At 45.2% G+C, this 24,970-nt stretch overlaps 1 protein-coding gene across 3 annotated transcripts in view; it reads right to left on the bottom strand.

Moving 5' to 3' along the window:
- AEBP2 (AE binding protein 2) overlaps positions 1 to 24,970 on the bottom strand; it is a 213,089-nt gene that overhangs the window by 23,172 nt on the left and 164,947 nt on the right. Inside the window, exon 9 of one of the 3 annotated variants that reach the window (XM_029597352.1) lies at positions 6,662 to 6,697. The exons of the other annotated variants lie outside the window; for them this stretch is intronic. Coding sequence (XP_029453212.1) covers positions 6,694 to 6,697 — 4 coding nt within the window. The 3' untranslated portion in view covers positions 6,662 to 6,693. Of the gene's footprint in view, positions 1 to 6,661; positions 6,698 to 24,970 lie in introns of those variants that run through there. 3 annotated transcript variants of the gene reach the window in all.

Below are 24,970 nucleotides of genomic sequence, written 5' to 3'. Positions count from 1 at the left end.
CACCATCACCCTAGGTCTGAGAGACACAATGGCTTCATGGCATATTACAGCTATCTATAAACTTGACTGTTTTCAATTCACTGTCTTTTCACACTTACCTCAGCTGTCAGTAGTCTGGACTATAAAGCAAATGTTGCTTACCTGTAACAGGTGTTCTCACAGGACAGCAGGACAACAGGATGTTAGTCCTCACATATGGGTGACATCATCAGGATGGAGCCCAATCACGGAAAACTTCTGTCAAAGTTTCCAGAACTTTGACTGGCCCCTACTGGGCATGCCCAGCATAGCACCAGCCCTGCAGCCAGCAGGGGTCCTTCAGTCTTATTTGAAAGCTACAGTCAGTGCCGAAAATAAAACAACAAAACGTTACGAACCCAACACCACGGGGCGGCGGACTAACATCCCGCTGTCCTGTGAGAACACCTGTTATAGGTAAGCAACATTTGCTTTCTCACAGGACAAGCAGGATGGTAGTCCTCACATATGGGTGAGTACTGAGCTAAGGATGTCCGAACATGCACCAAATGTACCCAACGGCGTGCAATAGGCACAACAACTGGGGTAGAATTTTGTAGAGGGCATCCTGAACCCCCACCGGGCAGGCGGAAGGGTGTAGGTACGTCACATTGGAAATAAGTTAATCAGTACAGACTGGCCGAAGATGGAATCTTGTCTTCCGGCTTTGTCCAAGCAATAGTGGGCTGCGAAAGTGTGGAGAGAACTCCATGTGGCAGCCCTGCAAATGTCAGGAAGCGGCACAGATTGTAGGTTTGCTACTGAAGTCGCCATGGCCAGCACAGAGTGTGCTTTAACACGGTCTTGAAAAGGAATACCTGCTTGCTGGTAGCAAAAAGATATGCAGTCTGCCAACCAGGAGGAGAGAGTCTGCTTACCCACAGGTTGCCCTAATTTGTTGGGATGGAAAGAGACGAATAACTGAGTGCTCTTCCTGTGGGCAACTGTATGGTCTAAGTAGAACGCTAGAGCCCGTTTACAGTCAAGGGTATGCAGAGCCTGTTCCCCTGGATTGGAATGGGGCCTGGGAAAGAAGGTAGGTAGTATGATGGATTGATGGGATGGCGTAGGCATCCGTGGTTTTGAGTGATCAGATGCGGGTCCGTTCCCAAGGTAATGTGCCTGCGGATGGAGAGATCCTGAAGTATTGGAAACCACACTTGGCATGGCCAGTGAGGTGCTATCAGGATCATTTATTTTATTTTATTTATTTATTTAAGGTTTTTATATACCGGCAATCATGAGCACATATCTTGCTGATTTACATGAAACGGGAGTGCGTTAAATAGAACAAACTAGAACTGTGGTGACCGAAAGTACAGTTACAATTAACAAGGGTAGCAGAACTTGGACAAGAAGGAAGAGATAGGAAAGAATAAATGGTTAAACAATATACAAATTAACTTAAATTAAATGCTATGTACAAACGGCATGATTAATGGCTGAATGTTATGAGGATCATGGTTCCCTTGTCCTGACGTAACTTCACAAGAGTCTTCGAAAGAAGAGGAAGTGGAGGGAATGCATAGAGCAGAACGGTTGCCCACGAGAGGGAGACTGCATCTCTGGGCTGAGAGCGCTCACTCCGAATGAGGGAGCAGAAATTGTCGACTTTGTGGTTCTGAGGGGACGCAAAGAGGTCTGTCTGGGGATAGCCCCATTGTTGGAAGATAAAGTCCGCTACCGAGGGGCTGAGAGACCACTCATGCGGTTGGAAGACATGACTCAGTTTGTCTGCCAAGACATTGTCCACTCCCGGCAAGTAGGTGGCCCTGAGGTACATCGAGTGGGAGAGTGCTTCTGCCCAAATCTGCGCAGCTTCCTGACACAGAAGGAAGGAGCCTGTGCCTCCCTGCTTGTTGATGTACCACAATGCCACCTGGTTGTCCGTCTGAATCAGGATGACGTGATTTGCCAGGCGTTCCTGAAAAGCCCTGAGAGCATATTGCATTGCTCGAAGTTCTAGGAAGTTTATTTGATGTTTGGCTTCCCCTGGAGACCAAGACGCTTGTGTCTGTAGATTGTCCACATGGGCTCCCCACCCGAGGTTGGAGGCGTCGGTGGTGAGGATGAGTTGAGGATCTGGCACTTGAAAGGGCAGTCCCTGGAGGAGATTGTTGTGATTTTTCACCAGGCGAGAGTTAGATGGAGTGAGTCGTGATGTGGACAATGGACGACAGAGGCTGAACAGCTTGAATTCATTGTGACCTCAGAGTCCAATGCATGAGTCTCATGGCCAGGCGGGCCATTGGTGTGACATGGACTGAGGATGCCATGTGTCCTAAAAGGACGAGGAATTGGCGAGCTGTTGCTGTATGCTGAGACTGCAACTGGTGAGCGAGACACACGAGAGTTAGCGCTCGTTGTTGAAGTAGAAAGGCTTTTGCCTGCAAGATGTCCAAGTCTGCCCCAATGAACGACAAGGTTTGAGATGGGACTAAATAGGATTTTTCGTAATTGACAAGAAAGCCTAGAGAAATTAGTGTGTGTAGGGTCAAATTGAGGGACGACCGAGCGGCTTGCTGGGTTGGAGCCCTGATTAATCAGTCGTCGAGATAGGGGTAGACGTGAACACCTTTCCTGAGAAAAGCTGCGACAACCACGAGACATTTGGTAAAGACTCGTGGTGCCGATGCTAGGCCAAACGGAAGCATGCAGTATTGATAGTGCTTTGGGCCTACTAAAAACCTGAGGTACTTGCAATGAGCTGGAGTTATTGCAATGTGTGTGTATGCGTCCTGAAGGTCCAGAGAGCAGAGCCAGTCTCCTCTTTGCAGAAGAGGTAGAAGCGAGCCCAAGGTTACCATCTTGAACTTTTCTCGCTGTAGGTACTTGAGAGCACGTAGGTCCAGAATTGGACAAACTCCCCCGGATTTTTTGGGGATCAAAAAGTACTGGGAATAGAACCCTAGGCCTTGCTGCGAGAGAGGGACGGGCTCTATTGCCCTTAACTGGAGAAGAAGGGAAACCTCCTGCTTCAGAAGGATAGAATGGTCGGATACTCTCCATGCTTGCAGAGGTGGTGAGTCTGGTGGAAGAGCAAGAAAGTTTATGTGGTAACCCTGAGCAATGATTGCTAGCACCCATTGGTTGGTTGTGATTGATTGCCAGATGCTGCGAAAGTGGCACAATCGACCTCCCACTGGTATGCTTGGCAGAGGAATCGGGCTGCTGCTCTCCAATTGAAAGTCAAAAACCTGAAGCAGGCCCCGGCTGGGGAGCTGCTTGCGGCTTATGCTTTCGGGCCTGGCGAGGCTGAGGTTTTTGAGAAGGCCTCGTAGTTCGGGACCTTGCTGGTGGAGGATAGTACTTCCTTGGACGGAAGAATGACTTCTTAGAGTCCCTTCCTAAAGGTCTGTCTTGAGGGGAAGTCGGAAGGTATCGATGAGAGCTGTTTAAGGGTCTCATGATGGTCCTTTAACTCAGCCACTATTTGCTGGATCTGTTCACCGAACAGATTGTCTCCTACACATGGCAGGTCAGACAGCCTGTCTTGTAATTCTGGCCGAAAGTCAGAAGATTTGAGCCAGGCCCATCGCCTTGCCAAAATGGCAGCTGCAGACACTCTAGTAGAGGTGTCGAAGATATCGTAAGCTGTTCTTATTTCATGCTTTCCTGCCTCAAACCCCTTGTTGACAAGGATTTGAAGCTGTTGTTGGAATTGTTCAGGCAGGGTTTCAGAGAAGTCCTGTATCTGCTTGAAAATGACCCTATTGTATTGGGTCATATACAGCTGGTAAGCAGCAATTCTGGAGGTGAACATGGCCCCTTGGAACACTCGTCAACCAATATTGTCTAGGAACTTGTGTTCCTTAACAGGAGGGGTAGATGAGTGAGGCTTCGTACTTTTTGCTTTCTTTTGAGCAGATTCCACCACCGAGTGGTGGTCGAGCTGAGATTTTTGAAAGCCAAGGGCTGATTGTACTAAATAGGTAGTGTCAGCTTTTCTATGGACTGGGCAATGGATCCACGGTTTTCCCAGTTCTTTTTGAGGAGGTCAAGAAGAACTTGATGAATGGGAATAGAAGTGATCACTTTAGGGGCATCCAGGAATTGGAGGAGCTCCATCATCTGGTGCCTATCATCCTGCTCCGTCTGAAGCTGAAAAGGGACCAACTCAGACATTTCCTTCACAAAATTAATGAAAGAAAGGTCCTCTGGAGGAGAACGCTTTCTACTTCCAGTAGGAGAGGGAGGTGAAGGTAAGTCATCGGTGTCTGTGGAAGCATCATCACCCCAGGTGTCATAAGGATCAGCAGACTGACCTGTAGGACGAGATGGGGGTTGGATACCCGAAGGTCCTGGCTGAGGCTCTGAGAAAATTGAAGGAATCGCCGGGGGCACCGTGGACAGCCTGGAAGGCATGGGTGCTGGTATCGAAGGCATCGATGGCGCCAATGTGCATATCGCCCCCGATGAATGAATCGGTGGCGAGGGATGAAATTGGCATCGATGGCTGAGGCAGTACTCCCGAAGGAGGAATGCAGAACGGTGTTTCTCGTCCCGATGAAGCTGTCAACGGGGAGCGCACCGGAGCCATCGGAGACCCGGGAATCACTGGTGGAAGAGCGGTCATGAGCGCCTCCATCCGGGATAGCAGCGGTGCCAGCGCTGCTGTTATCGGGTTGGTGACCGGTTCCACTCTCGGTGCCGGTGTCTGTGCTGGAGGAACCTGGAGCAGTTGCATCACCTTGTCGATGGCCTCCTGGACCAGCCAGTCCAGTTCTTCCCGGAGACCTGGAGCAAGCAGCCCTGGCTCCGTGACGGAAGAGGGAGGCAGAGGCACAGTCGGAGGGACCACCTTTACAGACGGAATCGCGACTCCCAAACCCCGATCGGGTGAGGGTGGCCTCGATGTCCCGGTCGCAGGAATAGTCTGTGCTATTCCTGGACGGGCTTCTTCGATGGTGGCTCGGACGGTGACGAGGTCGATGATTTCGCTCCCTCGACGGTCTGAGACTTACGATGCCGATGTTTCTCCCTACGAACTTGAGGGGGAGAAACGGGAGTTGATGGCCGTGAAGACGTCGATAGAGGACGGTCACCGGACGGTGGTCGATGCTGGTGCGACTGACGGTACCGGTTCCGATGACGTCGATGCGATGGACGGCGTCTGGGTGTGAGCATGGAAGAGGAGTCCCATCTTCTCCATTCTGGCTTTGCGACCTTTTGGTGTCATGAGGGCACATTTGGTGCAAGTCAGGACATCATGCTGACGGCCTAAACACATTAAACAGACCCCGTGAGGGTCTGTGATAGACATGGTACGAGTACAGTCTGGGCACTGACGAAACCCCAACGCCATGTCCATCGAAAAAAATGGAGCCACGGTACGGTCGACGGCCAGTAGGCCGCGAGGGCCAAACTCTACTGTAATCAACGAAAGACTGTCAAAAAACTTACTGGAGTACTGCGGCCTGAGAAAGTTAGAGGAGGGACCCCTGTGGGGCAATTTAAGTTTAATTAACTCCGTGAGGAAAATTCCTGTCAGGAATCTCTTCAGAGTTCCTAAACCGCGAGGCTACTGCTGCGCGGAAAAAAGAAGACTGAAGGGGGACCACTGCTGGCTGCAGGGTTGGTGCCATGCTGGGCATGCCCAGTAGGGGCCAGTCAAAGTTCTGGAAACTTTGAAAAGTTTTCCGTGATTGGGCTCCATCCTGATGATGTCACCCATATGTGAGGACTACCATCCTGCTTGTCCTGTGAGAATACTATTAACATTGTTTCCACACACTGCCTGCCAAATTCAGTGCCTTTTCTTTGTTCTGTATCCCCCTCCCAAATCCCCATATATTTTACCCACCTCTGTATTACACTTCATGCATCTGATGAAGTGGACTCTATCCTCAAAAGCTCATGTCTCAATAAATTGGTTGGTCTATAAGGTGCCACCAGCCTCTTGTCATTTTTGTTAAGGTGGATATAGGGGGTCTACAAATGTTTAGATAAAATGGCATGATGCACCCAGAGCTTAAGATCTAAGGGGAAATCTTTGATGCAAATTCCTTCTGTAAAAAATCACCACCAAATTATATTACAGAAAATATCTTTTGAGGGAGGAGTCCCAGCTGTGTGCAATGAGCTCCCTCTAGAGCTGCAAGAACTTCTTGCCTTGAAACAATAGAGAAGAAAATTTAAAACATGGTTTATGACTCAATATGCTAACAATGGCAATTAGGTAGAAGATCGGGGTCCAATGTTACATATTATGTGGGCATTAGATTGGAGCAATGATGGATTATGTTTTTAATTGTTTTTATATTGTGATGTGTATTCAATTGCTGTTATGTAGTGTACAGCAGTTTGAGCAATTTTTAATCAGTGAAGCGATTAAAAAATGCTATTAACTAACTAAATAAAGTGTAGGAACAACATTTGTTGATTAATAAATATTTTCACATTAATTTGCTATTGTTTACTTTTCCATACAAACTTTCTTTTTTATGATTTAATGAAAAAAAGCTTTGTGCCAACAATATAATCTGTCTAAAGACTAAACGTAAACACAAAATTGTAATTGCAATGTCAAGGAAAGAAATTCTTAACACTGAAAAATAAAATGGCCATTTACAATATGGCTGAGTTTGGAAAAAACATTTAAGTAAAAACAAGTTACTTACCTACAGTGGGTGCTCTCCAGGGACAGCAATTCACCAGTCACACATGTGAGTAACGTTATCTGTGACAGCGCCAAACAGACTTTTATTACTATTTGTTAACACGCCTTTAATGGCAAGACAGCAAAGCGTGTAACAATAAAAACTAGAGCTCTCTTAGAAGTTTTTCCAGTGCTTCTAAGCATGTGTGGCAAATCCCATGCCCACAATGTGCTACAGTCCTGTCATCAAGCTAATGATATCAACTCCAGAAGGAAAGAAGGCCAGATATGTGTGACTGGTGAACTTCTATTCTCAGAACACCCATTACAGATATGTAACCGTTTTCTCTGAAGGAAAGCAGTTCACGTCAGTAAATATGAAGCACCCTAGTTAAAGGTCCTCAAAACACTGCCACCACAAGAAATCACAAGTTGCTGCAACAGGCAGGAATAGAATATACCCCCTTTCTTTTTTCAACAGAAGAAAAACAAAAAAAAAAAAAGGACACTATAGGGGCTTGGATTAATCCCCCAACTCTGAGAAGAGATTCTGAAGGGTCTGGCCAGTGGCAGTGCCACGCAGAAGTCCCTGGTTTGATCTGAGTCAGGTCTTCTGCTCCCCAGCTTAGCCAGGGCTGGGGATGCTGTGGAGGCATTAATAGCGCCCAGGGCAGAGAGTCCTCATCATTGCTCAAGTGTATCCTCTAGTGGCTGGATTTAGAGCTCATGATTGCAGGGTTCCAGAGGGAGCCATGGTGTATGGCTCCCAGCAGAGAAATGTTGCTGCAATGAGTAGACTAGGTACTCAGTGGGGATGAGATTATAAAATAAGGGGAAAATCCCCATGTAGTTGTGAATGAATGCTCATGGCACCAGGATCTCAGCAATTGTTTTGACTGAGCTGGAGGCCAAAAGAAGAAAAAGGAAACTGCTGGGTCCAAAAAAAGATTTTGAAACACAAACAGCTGAAACCTGTCACATCAGAGTCCCTGTCCAAATAGAAATGTGATGCAAATGTGTGGACAAATTTGATGCAGCCTTGAATCTTTCTTCAAGATGGGCCAACTATAGCTCTCACATTATAAGCTTTGTCATGGCCTTCTCAAGTCAAGCCTGCTTGGGCATAAGCAAAGAAAGCAAAATTGCTTACCTTGTAATAGGTGTTATCCCAAGACAGCAGGATGTAGTCCTCACATATGGGTGACGTCACTGATGGAGCCCCATCACGGGAAAACTTTCTGTCAAAGTTTCTAGAAACTTTTGACTGGCCCTGTGAGGCTACTGAGCATGCCCAGCATGCCATGATATTCTCTGCCACAGGGGTCTCTCTCTAGTCTCGTATGTAGCAATAAGCGTGAGCAAAAATAAAATAAAACATATCAGGCCCAACTCCACGGGGTGGCGGGTGGGTTTCGTGAGGACTACATCCTGCTGTCCTGGGATAACACCTATTACAAGGTAAGCAATTTTGCTTTATCCCAGGACAAGCAGGATGCTAGTCCTCACATATGGGTGATTAGCAAGCTAGAGGCTGAGTTATTTTGTAGTAAAGCAACAGTGAAGTATTGTTGTTGAAAATGAGGCAGCCGAAGATCACAGCAGATTGGATGTAGAAGGAGTTGGGATTAAACCGGAAACAAGTTCTTTAAGACAGATTGTCCGTGGGCTGAATCTTGTCAACCCTGTTTATCCAAACAGTAATGAGCTGCAAAGGTGGGAAGAGAACTCCATATTGCTGCTTTACATATGTCAAGAATTGGCACTGAACGATAGTGTGCTTCTGAGGTTGACATTGCTCTTACTGAATGCGCTTTTACTCACCCTTGGAGAGGAAGGCCTGCTTTTTCATAACAAAACTGTATGCAATCTGCTAACCAGATGGATAGAGTATGTTTACCCACTGCTTTACCCGGTTTGCTTGGATCATAAGATACAAAGAGTTGAGTGGATTTCCTGTGGACTGCAGTGCGGTCTAAGCAAAATGCTAGCGCACGCTTACAGTCCAAGGTATGGAAGGCTCGTTCTCCTTGGTGCGAATGAGGCCTTGGAAAGAATGTGGGTAAAACCATGGATTGATTCAAGTGGAATTCCATAACGACCATGGGGAGGAATTTTGGATGTGTACGGAGGACCACTCTGTCATGTAGGAATTTTGTATAGGGTGAGTACGTGACAAGTGCTTGTAACTCTAACCCTTCTAGCCGATGTAATGGCTATGAGGAAGATAGTCTTCCATGAGAGAAATTTAAGATCACAGGAATTCATAGGTTCGAAAGGAGAACGCATGAGTCTTGTTAAGACCAGATTCAGGTCCCATTCTGTGACTGATGGCCGAATTGGTGGTTTAAGTTTTATTTATTTATTTGAAGAGTTTTATATACCGTTATTCGGGAAGCCATCAAGTTGAGTTAAACCTCTCATAAACCTGCTGAGAAGAGGTTGTATGGATATTGGTGCATCTCCCAGCTTGTCATGGTAAGCTGAGATTGCACTTAAATGTACTCTTACAGATGAAGTCTGGAGACCAGAGTCTGAAAGATGGCATAAGTAGTCTAGTAGAGAAGTTGTGGGGCAGGAGAAAGGGTCAATACTCTTTTGTATACACCACAAAGTAAAACTTTTCCATTTTGAAGAATAGTTCTTTCGTGTTGAAGGTTTAACTTGAAGCTATAAGCACTTGCGATACATTGGTTGAAAGATTGAGTGGTTGTAGAATCAAGCTTTCAACATCCATGCTGCCAGGGATAGGGATTGAAGGTTGGGATGGCGCAACCGACCCTGATCCTGAGTTATGAGAGTGGGAGCTACACCCAGACGAATGGGATCCCTGATTGAGAGGTCTAGAAGTGTGGGAAACCATACTTGTCGAGGCCAATACGGGGCTATGAGTATCATGGACCCCTTGTCCTGTTGTAACTTCACTAGAGTTTTGGTTATGAGCGGTATCGGAGGATACGCGTATAGAAGGCTTGAGTTCCAAGGGCGAGCAAAGGCGTCCTTGGCTGGCTGGTTTTTCTGTTTGTGTAGAGAACAGAATCTGTCCACTTTGTGATTCAGATGTGACACAAAGAGGTCTACTTGTTGGTTGTCCCCAACGTTGAAAGATCCTGGTCGCTATTGAGGGATCCAGGGACCACTCGTGTGGTTGGAACTGACGACTGAGTCGATCCGCCACTGTATTGTGAATGCCCGCCAGATAAGTGGCCCAGAGAAACATGGAATGTGTCAGGGCCTAGTCCCAAATCTGTGCAGCTTCTTGACAAAGGAGATACGAGTACGTACCTCCCTGTTTGTTGATGTACCACATGGCTACTGTGTTGTCCGTTTGGATCAGAACAGTCTTGTGTGAAAGGCAGTCCTTGAACGCATGCAGCACATAACATATAGCTCGAAGTTCCAGGAAATTGATTTGAAATGTTGCTTCAAGTTTTGTCCAAGTACCCTGGGTTTGGAGATTGTTTATGTGAGCTCCCCAACCCAAGGTGGATGCATCTGTAGTTAAAGTTATCTGTGGGACTGGTTGCTGAAAAGGAAGGCCCTTGCGCAAATTGTCCTTGTTCGCCCACCAACGGAGAGATGAACGTAGCTGATGGGTTACTTGGAGAGTATAGTGGTTGAATGGCTTGGATCCATTGTGATCTTAAAGTCCATTGAGTTATCCTCATGGCTAGCCTTGCCATAGGAGTGACATGAACTGTGGAAGCCATGTGGCCTAGTAAGGTTAGAAACTGATGAGCTGTTTGAGTGGATCGAGTTTGCCAGTAGGGAAAGTGTTTCTGCTCGATAGTCGGGTAGAAAAGCCTTTGAGAGGATGGTGTTCAATTCTGCTCCGATGAATTGAAGCAGGTGAGATGGAGTAAGATGGGACTTTTGATTATTGATGAGAAAGCCCATGGAGTGAAGTATAGTAATTGTGCGACAGAGAAGCCTGAGCTCCTTGTTGAGATTGACGTCTGATAAGCCAGTCGTCTAAGTAGGGAAAGACATGGACACTTTCTTTGTGTAAGTGTGCTGCTATTACTGCCAGGCATTTTGTGAATACTCTGGGAGCATAGGCAAGCCCGAATGGCAGTACTCTGTATTGGAAATGTCGATGACCTACCATGAAGCGAAGATATTTGCGATGAGGAGGGAATATTGGAATGTGAGCGTAAGCGTCTTGAAGATCCAGAGAACAAAACCAATCTCCTGCTTGAAGAAGTGGAAGCATGGTGCCTAGAGACACCATCCTGAATTTTTCTCTCTTTAGAAATTTGTTGAGATTTCTGAGGTCCAGGATGGGACGTAGACCTCCGCTTTTCTTTGGAATGAGGAAATAGTGGGAACAGAATCCTCTACCCTGCTGAGTCCAGGGGACTGGCTCCACAGCCCTGGCTTTGAGAAGGGTGGATTCTACTTGTAATTGAATTATGTGATCTTCGTTGAAAGAAAGAGGTCTCGGAGGAGACTCTGTTGGAATTGAGAGGAAATTGAGTTGGTAACCTCAAGATATTATTGCCAGAACCCATTGGTCGGTTGTTATTCGAACCCAATGGTTGTAAAAGTAGGATACTCAACCTCCTACCGGAAGGTCTGGATGAGGAATGGAGAGACGGCTGTGTTCCCTGGAAATGGCCTCAAAAGCCAGCAGCTGGACCAGTCTGTGGTGGAGGTTGAGGCCTGGATGGTCTAGACTGTCTGGGCTGAGCCCTTTGTTGTGGCCTAGAAGACCTGCTCCTAGATGTAGGGGAGTAGTACTGCCTCTGTCTATAGAAAGGTCTTCTAGAATCCTTCCTTTGAGGCCTACGAATTGGCTGCATAGGTGGATCCTGGGGGATCGCTGAAAGCTGCCTTAGGGTTCCGGTATGCTCTTAATTGAACAACTGCATCCTGCACTTTAGATCTGAAAAGATCACCACCAAGACATGGGAGATCTACTAACTTGTCCTGGACTTCAGGCCTGAGGTCCGAGGCTTTAAGCCATGCCCAACGTCTGGCACTTATACCCGATGCAGCCACTCTGGAAGCTGTCTCGAAACTATCATAGGCCACACAGACCTCTCGTGTGTGCCTGCTTCTAGCCCTTTATGAATAATCATCTGGGCTGCTTCCTGATGCTGTGATGGAAGTGATGGAATAAAGTCCTGCATTTGCTTCCACAAATTTCTTTGGTACTGGGTCATGTACAATTGATACGAAGATATCCTGGAATTTAACATGGCCCCCTTGGAAGACTTTCCGTCCCAGGGAATCTAAAAATCTGTAATCTTTACCTGGGGGATTTGAAGAATGTGGTCTAATTCTCTTGGACTTCTTCTGTGCAGATTCTACCACTACTGACTGGTGAGGAAGCTGCAATGTTTGGTAGCCAGGAGCAGACTGCACCAAATATGTAGTGTCCATTCTCTTGTTAACAGCTGGCACTGAGCAGGGATGTTCCCAAATCCGATGTTGTAATTGCAAAAGGACATCATGGATTGGTACAGCTACCACTTGTTTTGGGGGGTCCACAAATTAAGGAACCTCCAATGTTTGCTGCCTGACATCCTGCTCTGTGACCAAGGTGAATGGGATGGTGTCAGCCATTTCCTGGACAAAGGTTGCGAATGTGAAATCTTCCGGTGGAGATTTTTTCCTTGGATCCAGTGGTGAAGGATCTGACATGAAGGCTTCAGATGAGGTATCTGAGTGTGTATCACTCCAAGTGTCATATGGATCCTGTTCAGGTGGAGAAATTGTGGATGTTCTAGGCGGTCTAGGAATCCCTGAAGGACCTGGTTGTGGATCTTCCACGGGTGACTCCTCTAGGTGTTCTTTCCCAGGTTTGGGAGGAAGAGCACCGACCACTTCATCGAATCTCTTCATTAGAAGATGGTAGAGTGCCAGTTCTGGATGTCCCGGGTCCCCGGGAGAGAATGGCATCGATGGTGACAGTGCCGGAATAGACGATGGCGTCAGTATCTTCGGTGGTTGTGCCGGTGTCACCTTGACTGGAATCTGTATCGCCACCGGCATCGACGGGGTCGTCGGCATCGGTATGGTCACCCGCCTCGGTGCAATCACCGGTATTGGTGAGGGCACCGGCATCGGTTCAATAACCGGCATCGTCGCCGGAGTAGGTGTGTGTTCTTTCAGAGCCTGGAGCACCACTTGTCTAATAAAATTTGACAATTCCTGCGATACAGCTGGTGCAGGCAGAGCAGCTGTATGCAGTGGCAGTGTAGGCGGCGATATCACGTCCGCAGATCCCTGTGGAGGTTCGATCAATGCAGGTATAGGCCCCGGCGCCAAAGGTAGCTGAGTTTCCTGATGTTTTTGCCGTTTAGCGGTCTGTTCCTCTGGGGAGAGAGGTGTTGCTGGAGTCGATGTGTGTTGATGTTGGTGGCGATGTTTTGGTCGATGTTAGACTACCGACCTTATCGATGCCATCGTTTATGGATGATCTCCCGATCCCTCCAGACGATATTTTTTCAATAAATTTCGCTTTGTAACCCCCACCGGGGATGACTTCGTTGATGGAAAAGGAAGGAGCTGGAGGTGAAAGATGTTCCATCTTCTCCTGTCGAAGTTTTCTTCCTTTAGGAGTCATCTCTGCACACTGAGGGCAGGATGAAACATCGTGTTTGTCTCCCAAACAGATAACACACTCTAGGTGTGGATCTGTTATGGACGTTGTCCTGTTACAAACCGGACATTTTTTAAATCCGGAAGCCATTTTTTGTCGACAGTCGTCGATGAAAAAATGGGAAAAGAAAGTGAGAAAACGTTTTTACTAAAAGTAAAAACAAGACTGAGTTTACTCACCGGCCAGTGGAAAACAGAGAGAGATCCCCTATGGGAGAAAATTGTTGACTTTTCAATCAGAAATACTGTGAGGAAAACTCACAAGGCTCCTTGATCCACGATGCTAACAGCAGCGCAGAAAAACGAAGACTAGAGAGAGACCCCTGTGGCAGAGAATATCATGGCATGCTGGGCATGCTCAGTGGCCTCACAGGGCCAGTCAAAAGTTTTTAGAAACTTTGACAGAAAGTTTTCCCGTGATGGGGCTTAGTCAGTGACGTCACCCATATGTGAGGACTAGCATCCTGCTTGTCCTGGGATAATATGTAATCTGCTATCTAATCTCGCTGGGTTAGGGTAAAAAGAAACATATCTGGGTATAATTTCTAAAGTTTTTAGTCTTTTCCAGATAGAAGGTGATGGCTCTTTTGCAAGCCAAGTTGTGAAAAACATTTGTCTTTGATGGCATGGGGCCTGTGAAAGAATGTTGGTAGGATAACTGATTATTAAGCAGGAACATTGAGGGCATGCAAAATATCACCATATTATGATGGAGCTTAGTATAAAGTAGATAAGTCACTGAGGTTTTGTGCTCTGACTCTGCATGCAGAGATGACTGCCATCAGAAAAGCAATATTACAGATCAGGTATTTCAGCCCATAAGAAGTCAGAGACTTAAAAAAAAAATGCATTCATCAGCTGGGTGAGAACCACAATGAGGTCCCATGATACTAACTGTAGCTAGATAGGAAACTTCAAATGAAGCAACTGCTTCCTCCCCCAAAGCAGCATACTTTTTGTGAGGTTTTTATCAACATTGTTCCCCAGCTTAGAATGGAAATAGAATACAGGTAATAAAAATAAAAGTAAAAGTATAACTAAGGGCTAAGTAACGATCTGTTTTTCTTCTATAAAATAGTGATACGTGCCAACACTAAAGTGAATTCCAACTGAACTGGTTTTAAGACCAGACTCTGAAATATGTAAGAGACAGTCAAGCAGATTTTGAGCAGAGCCAGATGATATGTTTTTCCATTTATAGAGATAAGACTGTCTAGTGTAATATAATTCTTTCTAAAAACTAAAAGGATCTGAAGGATTTGACAAGCCGAATCTGCTTCACTTTCAATATCCAAGCTGTGAAGACAAGAGATTGGAAAGTGCTCCCCGATTCTGAAAAAATTTCAAGCTTTTGCATTTATTTTCACAGCCACCTCCCAGGAGTACCATATCTATTACCCTTTTCTCTTACTTTTATTTACTTTTCTTATATAAATATTGGTAGCCTTTGTTAGCAACTTTTAATCTGGCTCACTGCTGTTTCACTTCACCCATTCCCTCCCAGCCTTCTAGATCCTTCTTGAGATTTGTTGCCATTTTACCAGTCTGTTTTTTGAAATCCAGAACCTTGATCTTCATGAGACTTACCTCCCTCTTGGCAGTTATATCCAACCATACTGTCTGAAGATTAATGGTGCCCAGGTGGGCACCTACCCAGATATTTGAGATACTGTCTGGGTAGGTGCTCAGACAGCATTTCAAATGCTAATGCTTCTCCCTTTCTGGGCCCAGCAAACAGTATGCTCTGACCTTCAGAAATTATTCATGACCTTCAAATAAAGCAAAACCACTCTCCTTACATCCAAGAAATGATGCTGAGCATACTCCTCCCAGCATTCCTCCCTTCTAAACATAGGAAGACAAACTACCTGATTTACGTGAAAGGACAAAACCTCCTTCAGAAGAAAAGAAGGAACTGTACAAATCCTCACCACCTCGGCAGAAATTATCAAAAACATTTCTCTGTATAAATTGGCCTGCAACTCTGAAATTAGCCTGGCTGAGCAGATCACCAACAAAAATACCGCCTTAAGAATGAGAAGCTTAACAGAAGACTTTCTTAAAGGCTCAAAGTTAGAACCTGTCAGAAACAACACTGGATTCAGGTTCTAAGATGGCACTGAATCCCTCACTGGAGGCCTCATGTGCTTCACTCCCTTAAGGAAAATAACACAAGAGCATGAGAAGACAAGACTCTACCAAAACAAGGCCTCTGAAACGGCAGCCGCCACCTGCACCTTCAAAAACTTTAGGGCCAAACCCTTATTCAAACCGTCCATCAAAAACTGCAGAATGCGACAAGTAGTGAGAGTGAGCCCTTGTTGCTGTGGCATCATTGACAGCCTTGCAAAGGAATCTATGAGGCCTACACTGACAGCTGGTGAACGCACATGGAAGTGAGAGACTGGAACTTCGCCTATACCAACTGCCTCCTTTGCAGGTTGAGCCCTTGGGTTCTGGCAGCTGGCACGACTTAGGTAGGTCCCTCGGGCAGTAGAGTGAGCAGAGTCCAGAGGCAATTTGGGGTCAAGACAGGCAGCAGACTGGTCCAACACAAGAGGTCGTCAAAGATGGACAAAGACACACGGAAGACATTGGACGGGACAGCAGGGCAAGGCAAGGCTGGACACAGGAACAACCAGAAATGCAGGAGGAACCACCAGAAATGCAGGAGTAACACGCTGCTGAGGCGAAATAATGCAGTGGGGCCTTTGCTCAAATTGCCCAGTTAGAGTGATGTTACTGGGGGGCGCTGCTCAGCGTTTCCTGCTGTGGGGCTTATATTATGCACATGCCCTAAGGGGAGGTGGCGGCCTGGCTGGAATGGCAGAGTCAGTGGCAGTCGGCAGCATAACGAAGGCAGTGTTCTGCTGCAACAGGAGGCCTCTGGCAGCGTTGCGCAGAAGCTGGGGTGACTGCGACTGCTAGAGGGGCAGTCTCATGAGCTACCAAATGTAACACAAAATACAAGGGATTGAGGATCCTTTAGCTAGAATCTATTTATCTGTGCACCAATCCTCAAAAGTTTGCCGTATCCTCACTTAAGCTAGGGAGGTAGATATCTTTCTGGAAAGTAACAGTGTTATTTACAACCTCTTGAAAATCACACTTGTTAATCAAGAGACCTGTCAAGTACCATGCCATAGGACAAACATCAAAGAGTTTTCGTGGCCCGCTGCACCCTGGCACAGAAGACCCTGCATCTACAGAAAGTGCAGCAGGCTCCTGTCAAACTTCTTGACTATATCTGCATACCAAGGTCATTTGGGCCAATCCGGAGTGGAGGAGTAGCCTAGTGGTTAGAGCAGCGGGCTACAAACCAGGAAACCTTCATTGCCTCAGGTACAAAACTTAGATTGCAAGCCCTCTGGGGATCGGGAAAGCAGAGTTGATTACCTGTAACAGGTGTTATTCCAGGACAGCAGGATGTAGTCCTCACATACTGATGATCTATCATGGAAGCCCTATCACGGAAAAATTCTGTCAAAGTTTCTAGAAACTTTTGACTGGCACACTGAGCATGCCCAGCATGCCATGATCCCTGCAGCCACAGGGGTCTCCCTTCAGTCTCGTTTGTAGCAATAAGTGCGAGCGAAAAAATTTAAAAAACCGGCAACGGACCCAACTCTGTGGGGTGGCGGGTGGGTTTCGTGATGACTACATCCTGCTGTCCTGGGATAACACCTGTTACAGGTAAACAACTCTGCTTTATCCCAGGACAAGCAGGATGATAGTCCTCACATATGGGTGATTAGCAAGCTACAGGCTGACATCCTGTAATAGGTCAATGGCAAGTAACTCGTGCAACAGGCACAACAATTGAGGTGCCATTGACTAAGATGAGGCAGCCTGAATCACAGCAGGTGGTTGTGGAAGGAGTTGGGCATTACACTGGAAATAGGTTTTTCAAGACAGATTGTCCAAATGTATGCAGAGAACACCAAGTTACAGCTTTACAGATGTCTGCAATAGGTACTGAATGGTAGTGTGCTATGGATGTTGACATAGCCCTAACTGAGTGCGCGCCTTTTGGAAGAAGGATCCAACAGAAGAAAATAGGATAAAGCATAAACGTTGGCAAGTTAAATGTAAGACATTGATAAGACAGGCTAAGAGAATTTGAAAAGAAGTTGGCTGTAGAGGCAAAAACTCACAGTAAAAACCTTTTTTAAATATATCCAAAGCAGAAAGCCTGTGAGGGAGTCAGTTGGACCATTAGATGATCGAGGGGTTAAAGGGGCACTTAGAGAAGATAAGCCCATCGTGGAAAGATTAAATGATTTCTTTGCTTCGGTGTTTACTGAAGAGGATGTTGGGGAGGTACCCGTAATGGAGAAGGGTTTCCATGGGTAATGATTCAGATGGACTGAATCAAATCACGGTGAACCTAGAAGATGTGGTAGGCCTGATTGACAAACTGAAGAGTAGTAAATCACCTGGACCGGATGGTATACACCCCCGAGTTCTGAAGGAACTAAAAAATGAAATTTCAGACTTATTAGTAAAAATTTGTAACCTATCATTAAAATCATTTATTTATTTATTTATTTAAATGATTTATATACCGGAGGTTCCTGTATAGTATACATATCACCCCGGTTTACAAAGAACAGTAACTATCGCTAAAAAATATAGCGGTTTACATAGAACATAGAACATAATAAAAGAAGTTTTTACATTGAACAAATCTAAGTAAGCAAAGTTTTTACATTGAATAAATTAATTGAAGCAAATAGTGTATGATATTTAACCGTTAATAAACAAGCAGTTAATAAATCAATGAATAACATGGAAAAATGTGAAGTCAATATGAGTATATGTATGTAGTATGTATGAATTCAGCATGTGTAAATTTCTGATTGAATAAAATAATAGATCTGAATAAAACGTTGTGGGCTTGAAAATACTTTTCTTCGTGTTCTTGGCTCTAGGGGAAAGCTTGTTTGAACAGCCAAGTCTTAAGTTTCTTTTTAAATGTAGGGTGGCATGTTTCCAAACGAAGGTCTGGAGGGAGTGAGTTCCAAAGTGATGGGCCAGCTGTGGATAATGCACGTTTCCTCAAAATGGATTTCGCCGGTTGTGTGATTAGTCTGTTTTGATAGGCGCTTCTGGTTGGTTTCACGGATGTGTGTAATCGAATTTGAAATGTTAGGTTGAGAGGTGCGATGTTGTGTAAGGCCTTATGAATCATCATTAAAGATTTGAACTGGATCCTGTATTTAATCGGAAGCCAGTGGAGATGGTGGAGAATAGGGGTGATATGATCTCTTTTTTTGGCATTTGAAAGAATTCTTGCAGAGGCATTCAGGACCATCTGAAGTGGTTTGATGGTACATGCTGGAAGGCCTAGGAGGAGGGAGTTACAGTAATCAAGCTTTGGGAGAATGATGGCTTGTAAGACCATGCGGAAGTCTCTGTAAAGGAGGAGAGGTTTAAGTTTCTTTAATGTTTGAAGTTTAAAGAAACATTCTTTTGTTGTGTTGTTGACGAATTTGTTGAGGCAGAGTTTGCTGTCTAAGATGACTCCCAGGTCTCTAACTTGTTGCGAGGTGGAGAGCCCTGCGGTGTCCGGATGTTGGTTAGTGGTAGAAAGTGAGGAGAGGGTATAGTTTTCCGGTGAAATGATGAGGATTTCAGTTTTGTTTTTGTTTAGAACCAAGTTGATGCTGGTGAGTAGATTGTTGATAGCTAACAGACATTTATTCCAGAATGATATGGCTTTTTGTAGGGAATCTTCTATAGGGATGAGGATTTGAATATCATCCGCGTATAGGTAATGTCTTAGCTTAAGGTTAGTAAGAAGTTGACAGAGTGGGAGCAGATAAATATTGAAAAGGGTCGGGGAGAGGGATGATCCTTGTGGTACCCCCCTTTTGGATTCGATGGTGTGGGACTCTTTGTTATTTATCTTGACCTTGTATGATCTGTTCTCCAAAAATGATTTGAACCAGTTAAAAGCTATTCCTGTAATACCGATGTCTATTAGGCGTTGCAAGAGGCATGAGTGGTTAACAGTATCAAACGCTGATGAGAGATCCAGGAGAGCGAGGAGGCAAGGTTGGCCCTTTTCTAGGTTGAAAATGATAGTGTCTGATAATGATGTTAATAATGATTCGGTATTCATAGTCTTACGAAAGCCAAATTGGTTTGAGGTGAGGATATTGTTTTCGTCAAGATATTCTGTAAGTTGTTTGTTAACAACTTTCTCCATAACTTTGGCAATCAAAGGGAGGTTTGCTATGGGTCTAAAGTTAGCTGGGTCTGAGGTGGGTAAGTTGGGTTTTTTGAGGAGCGGCTTGAGCATGGCTAACTTGAGTTGGTTCGGGACATGTCCTTGGTTGAAAGAGCAGTTAATAATGTCTGCTAAAGGTTTGGCTATGGTGTTGGTGATAAGACTAAGTTTGTTGGATGGAATATGGTCTGATGGATGGGAGGATGGTTTTATCTTCTTGAGAATGTTCTCTATTTCTAGAGTGGATGTGAGCTCAAAAGTGTTGAGCACTGTTAGTGAAGTGTTGTGTTGATTGACATTTGGGTGCGATGGTTGTTGATCTGTTGGGAGTGGAGGTTGTTGAGTGGTTGAGAGTGGTGTTTGTTGAGCGGGTGAACTCGAAGATTGAGGGGTGAGGTTGATTACGTGTTTTGGATGTGTAGATGGTCCCTTGAGGGGGGCTAGGAGTGAGGTGATTTTGTTGTCGAAGAAGTCTGCCAGTTCGTTTGCTTTATTGAGTGCTTGATCGTCTGGAATGATGGGTGCCGGGGGTTTTGTGAGGGTTGATACATAGGAGAAAAGAGCTCTTGAATCAAAAATGAGGTGGTGGATTTTTTTGGAGAAGAATAGTCTCTTTGTTGTGTTGATGTTGTTTCTGTAAGAGTTAAGGCATGATTTGTAGGTGAGGAGGGTGGTTGAAGATGGGTTTTTTCGCCAATTTTGTTCCTTGCATCTCAGTTCGTGTTTAAGATTTTTTAGCTCCTGTGTGAACCAGGGTCTCCTGTTGTCTTTATTTGGATTTATAGATTTAATTGTCATGGGGCAAATTTGATCTGCAACCTTTTTAGTGATGTTGGTCCATGATGAAGTTGCTGAGTTTATGTCGGATAGGTCAAGGTGCTCAAGTTCCTTGGCCAAGTGTTCACTGAGTTGGTCTCCAGAGCACTGTTTCCTAAATGATATAGTTATTGGTAGTATGGATTGTGGTGGAAGATCTTTAATTTTTAAAACTGATGATATAATTCTATGGTCTGACCAAGGTATTGGAGTGCAAGTTGGAGTGGTGTGGGTTGTGATACCTTCATTTATGAAGATAAGGTCCAGTGTATGGCCTGCTTTGTGTGTTGGTTCAGTCACAATCATCCATTGTACCTGAAAACTGGAGGATAGCTAATGTAACCCCAATATTTAAAAAGGGCTCCAGGGGAGATCCGGGAAACTACAGACCGGTTAGCCTGATTTCAGTGCCAGGAAAAATAGTGGAAAACATCAAAATCACAGAACATATAGAAAGACATGGTTTAATGGAACAAAGTCAGCATGGCTTTACCCAGGGCAAGTCTTGCCTCACAAATCTGCTTCTCTTTTTTGAAGGAGTTAATAAACATGTGGATAAAGGTGAACCGGTAGATATAGTATACTTGGATTTTCAGAAGGCATTTGACAAAGTTCCTCATGAGAGGCTTCTAGGAAAAGTAAAAAGTCATGGTATAGGTGGCGATGTCCTTTCGTGGATTGCAAACTGGCTAAAAGACAGGAAACAGAGTAGGATTAAATGGACAATTTTCTCAGTGGAAGGGCGTGGACAGTGGAGTGCCTCAGGGATCTGTATTGGGACCCTTACTTTTCAATATATTTATAAATGATCTGGAAAGAAATACGAGTGAGAATCAAATTTGCAGATGACACAAAATTGTTCAGAGTAGTTAAATCACAAGCAGATTGTGATAAATTGCAGGAAGACCTTGTGAGACTGGAAAATTGGGCATCCAAATGGCAGATGAAATTTAATGTGGATAAGTGCAAGGTGATGCATATAGGGAAAAATAACCCATGCTATAATTACACAATGCTGGGTTCCATATTAGGTGCTACAACCCAAGAATGAAATCTAGGCGTCATAGTGGATAACACGTTGAAATCGTCTGTTCAGTGTGCTGCGGCAGTCAAAAAAGCAAACAGAATGTTGGGAACTATTAGAAAGGGAATGGTGAATAAAACGGAAAATGTCAATGCCTCTATCGCTCCATGGTGAGACCGCACCTTGAATACTGTGTACAATTCTGGTCGCCGCATCTCAAAAAAGATATAATTGCGATGGAGAAGGTACAGAGAGGGGCTACCAAAATGATAAGGGGAATGGAACAGTTCCCCTATGAGGAAAGACTAAAGAGGTTAGGACTTTTCAGCTTGGAGAAGAGAGGTTGAGGGGGGGATATGATAGAGATGTTTAAAATTATGAGAGGTCTAGAACGGGTAGATGTGAATCTGTTATTTACTCTTTTGGATAATAGAAAGACTAGGGGGCACTCCATGAAGTTAGCATGGGGCACATTTAAAACTAATCGGAGAAAGTTCTTTTTTACTTAACGCACAATTAAACTCTGGAATTTGTTGCCAGAGGATGTGGTTAGAGCAGTTAGTATAGCTGTGTTTAAAAAAGGATTGGATAAGTTCTTGACCTGCTATTTCACTTAGAGAATAGCCACTGCCATTAGCAATGGTAACATGGAATAGACAGTTTTTGGGTACTTGCCAGGTTCTTATGGCCTGGATTGGCCACTGTTGGAAAACAGGATGCTGGGCTTGATAGACCCTTGGTCTAACCCAGTATGGCATTTTCTTATGTTCTTATGTTTACTCGCCCCTGGAGAGAAAGACCTGCTTTTTCATAGCAGAATGCAATACAGTCTGCCAGCCAGTTGGAGAGAGTTTGTTTGCAAACTGCAACTCCTGGTTTGTTTTTGTCAAAAGGAACAAAGAGTTGGGTGGACTTCCTATGGACTGCAGGGCGGTCTAAGTAAGAAGTGAGTACACGTTTACAGTCTAAGGTGTGCAAAGTTCTCTCGCCCTGGTGAGAGTGAGGCCATGGAAAGAAAGTGGGCAAGACTATGGATTGGTTAAGGTAAAAACCCGTTGCCACCTTAGGCAGAAATTTGGGGTGAGTGCGGAGAACCACTCGGCCATCCAGGAACCTTGTGTAGGATGAGTATGTGACAAGGGCTTGTAACTCACTGACTCTCCTAGCAGATGTAATGGCTACTAGGAAAAGGACTTTCCATATAAGAAATTTTACATTACAGGAATGCAAAGGCTCAAACAGATCGCATGAGCCTTGTAAGAACTACATTAAGGTCCCATCCCGTAACCGGTGGTTGAATGGGAGGCTTAAGTTGAAGTAAGCCCCTCATAAATTGACTCAATAAGGGTTGTGCTGTTATTGGGGCATCCCCTATACCCTTGTAGTATGCCGCAATGGCACTTAGGTGTACATGCACAGAAGCAGTCTGGAGACCAGAATCCTGAGAGGTGGCATAGCTAGTCTAATAGAGATGGAGTGGGACAGGAGAAAGGGTTGATACCTTTTTGAGTGCCCAATTGGTAAATCTAGTCCACTTGGAACAGTAAGATTTACGTGTGGAGGGCTTTCGTGAAGCTACGAGAATCTGAGAGACTTGAGTTGAAAGACTGAATGGTTGTAGGATCAAGCTTTCAACATCCAAGCTGTCAAGGCAAGGGTTTTTAGGTTTGGATGGCGTAACCTGCCTTGGTTCTGCGTTATGAGGGTGGGTGCTGTGCCCAGACGAATCGGTTCTCTGATCGAGAGGTCCAGAAGTATGGGGAACCATACTTGTCAAGGCCAGTACGGGGCTATGAGGATCATTGACTCTCTGTCCTGTTGTAGCTTCACGAGAGTCTTGGCTATGTGCGGTATTGGAGGATACACGTATAGAAGCCCTGTGTTCCAGGGGCAAGCAAAGGCATCCCTGGGGAACATTTGTAGACGGCTGTGGAGGGAGCAGAACCTTTCCACTTTGTGGTTCACTTTGGACACAAAGAGGTCGATGGTTGGGCGACCCCAGCATTGAAAGATTTTGCTCGCTACACAGGGAGCCAGATGCCATTCGTGGGGATGGAAACATCAACTGAGATAGTCTGCTAGGACATTTCGTATGCCTGCTAGATAAGTGGCCCTGATATGCATGGAATGTGCTAGGGCCCAGACCCAAATCTGCACTGCTTCTTGACACAGCAGATAGGAGCTTGTGTCTCCCTGTTTATTTACCACATTGCTACTGTATCTGTATCAGCACAGTCTTGTGTGAGAGGCAGTCTTTGAAGGCATAAAGGGCATATCTTCTCGCTCGAAGTTCTAAAAAGTTGATTTGACATTTTCTTTCAAGCGGAGTCCATGTAACTTGAGTCTGAAGGTTGCTGACGTGAGCTCCCCATCCCAAGTTGGATGCATCTGTGATTAAAGTTATTTGAGGAGTCGGCTGTTGGAACGGTAACCCGGTCCGTAAAGCTGGTTGGCTTGTCCACCATTGAAGTGAGAGACGTAACTGGTTGGTGACTTGTAACTAGGGATGACAGTGGCTTAACAGTTGGAAGCCACTGAGACTTTAAGGTCCATTGAGTCCTTTTCATGGCTAACTTTGCCATAAGGGTCACGTGGACAGTATATGCCACTACTTAACTGATCAGTTAAGGAATAAATATTTAGATGCTAAATATTTATTCCTTAACTGACCTTCGCACTTGTTAACGTTCTGTTATTTGACGCACTCCCCCTGTTATATGTAAACCAGCATGATGTGATTTTTAATCACGAATGCCGGTATAGAAAAACTTTAAAATAAATAAATAAATAAATGTGACCCAGAAGTGTAAGGAATTGATGGGCAGAGGCGAAGTTGCAATTGCTCAAGGAATTTGCAAGATTTGCTAGAATGTTTGCACGGTCTCTTGGAAGAAAAGCTTTTGCGACTGGTGTCGAGGTCTGCTCCATTGAAGGTGAGGAGTTGAGACGGGTTCAAATGTGATTTCTGATAGTTGATTAGAAAACCCAGGGAATGCAACAGGGATATGGTGCTTCTCAAGTCAGCGAGAGCTCCTTGTTTGGATGGATTCCTGATGAGCCAGTTGTCTAGGTAGGGAAAAACATGAATGCTGTTTTTTCTGAGATGTGCAGCCGCAACTGCCAGGCATTTTGTGAACACTCGAGGTGCTGAGGCCAGTCCAAATGGAAGGACTCGGTACTGGAAATGTCTTGTTCCCACTATGAATCTTAAATACTTTCGATGTTGTGGGGAAATGGGAATGAGGGCGTAGGCTTCTTTAAGGTCCAGAGAACAGAGCCAATTCTCCTTGTTGCAATAAGGGAAGAATGGTCCCCTAGGGAGACCATCCGGAATTTTTCTTTTTGAAGAAATTTGTTGAGATTGCGGAGGTCTAGGATGGGGCAGAGTCCGCCTGTTTTCTTTGGAATTATGAAATAGCGGGAGTAGAACCCGTTTTGAGACCGGGGAACGGTTTCGATAGCCCTGGTAGTCAGCAGGATGGAGAGTTCTGACTGCAGCTGAGATGTTATCACGCTGTGTGACCACAGAGAAATGGGTGGGGAATCCGGGGGGTAACTTTTGGAATTTTAGACGGTACCCCCTGTTCAAGATGGCTAACACCCACTGATCTGTGGTGATGAGACTTCATTGGTGTTTGAAGTAATGGAGTCGACCTCCTACAGGCAAATTGGGTTCGGG

The sequence above is a fragment of the Rhinatrema bivittatum genome, chromosome 4 (assembly GCF_901001135.1).
Source record: "Rhinatrema bivittatum chromosome 4, aRhiBiv1.1, whole genome shotgun sequence".
Lineage (NCBI taxonomy): Eukaryota > Metazoa > Chordata > Amphibia > Gymnophiona > Rhinatrematidae > Rhinatrema > Rhinatrema bivittatum.
The sequence above is the reverse complement of the archived record's forward strand: the minus strand, read 5'-3'. Positions and strand labels throughout refer to the sequence as shown.